Genomic DNA, 6,679 nt, shown 5'->3' with positions numbered 1-6,679 from the left:
CCAGGACTAGATCAGGGGTCTCTGCGGAGGGCGTCAGCTCCGTGAGCCACCCTTCCAGCACCCACTGCCATGGCAAATATTCGCCTGTTTGGCCATCCAGGGATTGGTTGAGACCCAAGACCGAAGGGCTCGGGCTCTGTCTTTGCTCTGGACCATAAACCGGGAACTGCACAGTAGGCTCTGAGACCTTGGGACTGCTCAAAGTGAACCAGGGCTGGGTGAGGGACCTAGGGCTCCGCGGCCTCAGGAACGCCCACGCCCCGGGGCTCGGTGAGGGACCTAGGGCTCTGCGGCCTCAGGAACGCCCACGACCCGGGAACCCAGGGGGCCGGCCTGGCCCGCCTCTGCCTCCTCCTCCTCCTTCCGTCGGTTTCTCCCCGAGCCCTCCTCCTGCCGCTCCTCCTCCGCCTCCTTCCCCTGCCCGCACTTCCCCCGTGACTGCCCCGTGCCGGGTTTCCTGTTCAAGATGGCGTCCCCCGCGGTAGCGCAGGCCGGGAAGCTTCTGCGAGCCCTAGCGCTGCGGTCCCGCTTCCTGGCGGCCGGGTCCCAGGTGAGCGTGGCCTGGCGGCGGGAGCTGCGGGCGTTGACAGCGGCGCCCGCCTGCGCCGGGCTCCCCTCGCCCCCTGCTGCTCCTGCTCCCCGCCTGGCCCCGTGCGCGGCCCCTTGGGCGCCCCACTTCGGGACGCGACGCGGCGCCGCGCCCGGGAGCAGGAGGGACCCCCCGCCCTAGTGTAGCGCAGGGGCGGCGCGGAGGCGGCCTCGGGTTGCCTCAGGATGTGAGCTACCCAACGCGCGGGAGTCGCCGCCGTCGGACCTCGTGCTGACTGCACTGAAGCAGGCGCTGGATGCAAGTTTAAGAAAAGTTTCTCGGACCAGGTTTTGCAGCCCTGAGGTTTTATTGTCAGTCCTAATTCTGCTTTTCAAACGTCTCACAGTAACCCTGAGCACATTTAGGCCACGTGATAAACATGTCTAGAAACCCATTTCGTACCAACTAGGAACTCACCCCCCAAGGTGAACTTCCTGCAGGCTACCTGCTTTTGCAGACTTTTAAGATGCCTGAGTTGGTCAATTGCACGGGTCAAGGAGAAAAATGGGAAACGATCTTTCTCATCTTTTCAGTGAAAAATCAAGCCTGTCACTAAAACGCTTTAGACCATTGACCCTGTCCATGTCCTCCTTGTTGTTGGAGAATGAAACCAAAGAGGTTCAGTGGTGGGTGCTGGATAGCGATTGGGACTCTAGGAGATTTTTACCTTCTGTAGAGGGCTAGCGTTACAGTAGTCAGAAAGCTTTCAGGAACTGCTTAGTCTCCATAGATTCTCTCTCTCCCCTTTTAAAAGAAAGCACAGTCTGGGGATTCAGCCACAGCAGAGTTAATGACCTTGCTTATTTCCCCATTTTTAATTGATGAGAGGCAAATTATCATTCATGCAATTTTAACCAGGATGTGCGTAGTATAGTTTTTTAGAAAATTTTTAAAACATGCGATTAATGATTTTTTGAGTTACTCTAAGCTTTGGTTAATTATGACATCTGTGAGCTGTGTTTCCCCTCTTTCATTTCCTGCCTTCCCATTTCTCTGTTATTGTTAATGTAAATTTAAAAGGTGCTGATACTCACTACTGTAATATTCTTAATAGATGCTCGACAGTATAGTAAGGTAGAAAAGGAATGGCAGTTTTGTCTAATTAAAACTCAGTAATTACTGTTGTAAATAGAGTAAGGAGAATACCTCCAAGTGATTAAGCCCTATTCATTATTTAAGTGATAGAAAAAGCAAGAACTAGGGTGCTAACCATGTGTGTAGACTTTAATTGATGAGAAACATGAGGCCCAGGGCAGTGAAAACTCATGAATTGTACAGAGAAACCTAAAACGCAGAGTGTTTAGCTCAGTATGTGAAGCCTTCTTGCCTAACCAAGAAATGAGAGGCTGAACACAACACAAGAAAAATCTGATTGGGGAGAGATATTCTTGGTTTGTCAAGAAAACTGGGTAAAAAGATCTGTTAGTGCACGCCATCTGACTACTGTGATTTACATACTTGTGGATGATGTGTTATTTTGTAACATCTTAGAAGACAAAAATGGGTTTTTTAAAAGATAGAAATGTATAGTGTCCAAGAACTGGAAATGGACGTTCGCAATCATCTAGTCCAGCTAGAGAAATTGAGGCCTAAAGAAGTTCAATAACATATTCAAGGTTACAGTGAGAATTTGTGACATTCCAGAGTAAAGGCTTACCATTACATTTCCATTACACCAGGCTGTTTCCTGGTGAGTGTATGCTTCCTCATGAAAATATGTCATATTAACGTGCAAATTAATCTGTGTACCGGTAGTAACTATGTAACATCCAAGTCATTAGCACCACTGACACATTTTAATTTTTTTCCTTATGACCATCTTAGAATTGGCCACAAAAATACGTGAGTATTGCCATGACTTGTAAGAAAGTCTGTTTTCAAATTCTTGGGTGCTTCCTGTGATCTGTTTCATGTAAACTGATTTGGTATTATGCCTCCATAGTCCCTTGCCCATGGCAGACATTACAATTAAACATGGCCCACTTCTTTCACTGTACTTAAGAAGCCTCACTAACTGTCTCAGAAATCTGTTGCCACTCTTGGCCCAGACCTACTTTATAGTGAAAAACTGTAGTCTGTACAGAAATAAAAGACCCAGTTTCCGCTTAGAGAAATAACTTTCACTGGTCTCTCAAAGATACCCATAGAATGACATTTTATCTACCCCCTCCCTGTAGTTAAATTTAACATTTGACACATATTCCTGATGCTTCATGTCACTGAAGTTTTTTAAATTTTATTTTAACCTTTGCTCTTAACTTTACTGTTTTAACTTTTGACTGATAGAGGGTCCACTTTAGTCATTTCTTATTTTTCATTTAGTTTTTATTCAGCCCGTACCATTTGGTAGGACTGTTGTAGGCTCTGGGGTTTAAGGGCGGTGAACAAGGCAGGCAGAGTCTTTGGCCTTGTGATACTCTATTATTATTATTTTTGGGACAGTGTCACTCTTGTTGTCCAAGCTGGACTGCAATGGCACGATCTCAGCTTACTACAGCCTCCACCTCCTGGATTCAAGTGATTCTCCTGCCTCAGCCTCTCGAGTAGCAGGGGTTACAGGCGTGCGCCACTAAGAGAGTGAGCCGGTATACATATAACCAATAATGAAAATAATTTCAGCCAATGACAAATTCTGTGAAGGAAATCAGTCAGGGTCATGGGATGGAGAATGAATAACTTCACAGCGGGGTAGCTGGATGTGAAGAAGAGACCTATTTGACATGGTGTTTTTTTTGTTTTGGCAGAATTTTTTAAACTGAAATATAAGACGTACTGAAAAGTGTACTTTTATAAATGAACAAATTGATGAATTTTTATAAACTGAATGCACATCCAGCTAACTAGGTACAGATCAAGAAATTAATCATTTAACAAAACCCAGAGGCCCCCTGCTGCTCCTGCCTGTTACTATGTCTACCCTACAAAGGATAACCAGTCCCCTGACTTATAGCACTGGTTTTGTTCATTTTTGTACTTTATGTAAGTGGAATTATACATATGCATATACATACTTGACATTGCTCAGCATTATGTGTAAGTGATCCTGGAGATGGCCTTTTTGACATTTGAGCTGAGACCTGAGTGATGAAGGGTAGCCAGCCAGGTGAGACTAAGGGGAAGAGTGTATTAGGCAGAGCAGACAGCAAGTGCAAAGGCCCCAAGATGAGAATGAGCTGGGCATGTCAAGGTAATTAAAGAGGGGGAAGGTGGTAGTAGACAAGGTCTGAGAGGAAGACAAGGGCCAAATCACATGGAGACCTGCAGGGTCTGGTAAGGAGTTTTCAGGGTTTTAAACCCTACAGAGACTGAATCCCACTCCTGGCAGCTGAAGCCCAGACATGTAATTAATGTACTATGCATACCCTCTATTGTAAATCTAGGTTAGTCTTGCTTTGAAACTTTTAGCAGACTGGTGTTCAGTGAATTTAGCAGTAAGAATCTAACCATGGTTAGAAGTCTTCCCAAAGATCTAAATCCTGGTAGACAGGGACCATATTGCTGTGTCCACATAGCCAAGTGAACAGAGTGTGCGGTATTGGTGGTGTAATATAGCAAGCTAGTCCCATGGTGGGCACAGAGATGAGTGCTGCCAGTTTAGGGGAAATGTTGGCTGAGGGCACTGAGTTTAAAATGGTTCTTTGTAAGTCTAAGCACAGTATCGTTGTCTCTTAGGGTATTTCCCCTCTTCTATGGCTAGGTGAAGTTCATGGAGCTTGCTGTTGGAGAAGCACTGCCTCTCAGGCCTCCAATTTTATTTTACCTTTTTTTGAGAGACGGTCTCACTCTTTCACTCAGGCCGAAGTGCAGTGGCACGATCTTGGCTCACTACAACCTCTGCCTCCTGGGTATAAGCGATTCTCCTGCCTCAGCCTCCTGAGTAGCTGGGACTACAGATGCACACCACCATGCCTGGCTGATTTTTGTGTTTTTAGTAGAGATGGGGTTTCACCAAGTTGGCCAGGTTAGTCTCAAACTCCTGATCTCAAGTGATCTGCCCACCTGGGCCTCCCAAAGTGTTGGGATTACAGACATGAGCCACTGTGCCTGGCCAGGCCTCCAATTTTAGAATTATTGTTGTGTGTTTTCTTTTTTTTTTTTTTTGAGGCGGAGTTTCGCTCTTGTTACCCAGGCTGGAGTGCAATGGCGCGATCTCGGCTCACTGCAACCTCCGCCTCCTGGGTTCAGGCAATTCTCCTGCCTCAGCCTCCCGAGCAGCTGGGATTGCAGGCATGCGCCACCGTGCCCGGCTAATTTTTTGTATTTTTAGTAGAGACGGGGTTTCACCATGTTGACCAGGATGGTCTCGATCTCATGATCTCGTGATCCACCCGCCTCGGCCTCCCAAAGTGCTGGGATTACAGGCGTGAGCCACCGTGCCCGACCAATTGTTGTGTGTTTTCTATGCAGCCCAGAGCTTCTGTTCAGGAACTTACAGAGGAATGTATGTTGTCAAAGGAAACTGCTTAAACCCATGCCCCTGCTGTTGTAAACTCAGAAAGAATGGCTCCTGCTTAATTTTCTGCTTTTATGGAAGTGGGAGGAGAAAGATGGATGCATGGCTTTTATAAGTGAAGGACTAAAGGTTATGTGCAAGTTCTTATCAGCTAAATGAGGCTGTGGCGGCTGTATTGGAAGTTGTGACTTACCTATATCTGCCTCTTGCCTAGGAGAATAAATATCTGACTTTTTTCTTTTTTTAAAATGAAGTACAGCTACGATTTTTGCTTTTAGAAAAGAGAATCCATCTCAAATAATTTAGATGCTAAACTATTGACCTTTGTTGTGGGGAAGACTGTTAAGTGATAGCTTGTGTCCCAAATTGGTTTTGTTTACTGTAAATGAGCCATTTCTTTTATGGGTGAGTGAGTGAGTGCACAGACCCAAAGTAGTGAGAACTTTCCTGCCCTTGTACCCTGGCCTAGTTCTGCAGGCACAAAGCCAAGAAAGTCACTGAAATACGGCATGTTTGGGGGAGGAAAAGAAATTACATAAGTCACCTCAGATCATTTGTCCTTCAACTCTCTTTACCACTCAGTCTGCAATTGTCACTTGATGCATCACTTTCTGTTACTTGATGGAAAAGTTTTACTGAAGAACTTGAGAGATTTGGACATGTTTGAACAAATGATAATGTCAGTACACTAATGAAATTTGGAAAGTAATCCTGAGAGTTTGTGAGGAAGGTGGAGGTGATGGAGAAGGCAGTCCAGGTGAATTCATGCAGAGACAGAGGTGAGAGAACAAGGGAAGAGTAGTTATAGTGAGCAGTTGAGTATGGAGAATGGAGAAGCGGTGGGTAGCAAAAGTTAAGGGATAGTGGCACTTCGAGGTATACAAGGAAGTCTGAATGGGGCTGCAGAAAGCCCAGAATGCAGCAAGGAATAATTTAACCCCCACAACTGAAAATCAAACAAATATCATTTATGTAGCAAATATTTTCTGAATGCTTATTACAGCCCATGCTTAATAGAATTTTGGGCAGATAAATATGAGTGAGTGAATGCAGACAGGAAGAAGCTACATAGCTCCTACCCTCAGAGGGCGCACAGGTTATTGGTTCGACTGATCTATAAACCCATAGTTATACTAAAACATAGTGAGTGCGGCAGTTGAGCCTGTGTTCGTAGCCTCATAAGACACTGTTGACCTCTGTCAACCACTTGCCCCGTGTCTGCAGCACTATTCTCTCTGATCGTTAATTGCTTGATCTCTTTCTCCATCAGCTTTCTGCTTCAATGTTGATTCTTCAGATAAGTTTTTCCCTAATTATCTTACCTCGCCCCCATTTTCCAGGGATTATTCTGTGTACCCTTATCTGCTTTGTTCTTTATAACACTTGACTGTACCTGGTAGTGTTATTTGTTTATCGGCTGTCTTCCTTTCTCTTCTACAAATGTAAGAATGTATGCTCCACAGAGGCAAAGTGATACAGCTTAATGTAACAGCGTGGGTGATTCCCCAGCTGGCCTGAGTAGGTATTCAGTAAGCATTTGTGGTCTCAGTGAATGAGTGAAGTGCACAGAGAAGGGGGAGGCAGGTAAGGAACAGGAGAAGTTGAGGGGTGATGTGGCTGATTTCAGCAAATGAGGG

The 6,679-nt window shown here is 45.6% G+C and overlaps 1 protein-coding gene across 1 annotated transcript in view; it reads left to right on the top strand.

The window, feature by feature from the left end:
* Positions 1 to 440: 440 nt before the first annotated feature.
* Positions 441 to 6,679, top strand: part of SUCLG2 (succinate-CoA ligase GDP-forming subunit beta) — a 286,827-nt gene continuing 280,588 nt past the window's right edge. The window contains exon 1 of the mRNA XM_012473799.3: positions 441 to 550. Coding sequence (XP_012329222.2) covers positions 467 to 550 — 84 coding nt within the window. The 5' untranslated portion in view covers positions 441 to 466. The remainder of the gene's footprint in view (positions 551 to 6,679) is intronic.

Source organism: Aotus nancymaae, unplaced genomic scaffold, assembly GCF_030222135.1.
Source record: "Aotus nancymaae isolate 86718 unplaced genomic scaffold, 86718_ANA_hifiasm-v0.15.2.pri h1tg000046l, whole genome shotgun sequence".
In the NCBI taxonomy this organism is placed as follows: domain Eukaryota; kingdom Metazoa; phylum Chordata; class Mammalia; order Primates; family Aotidae; genus Aotus; species Aotus nancymaae.
This window is presented reverse-complemented; position numbering and strand designations above follow the sequence as displayed.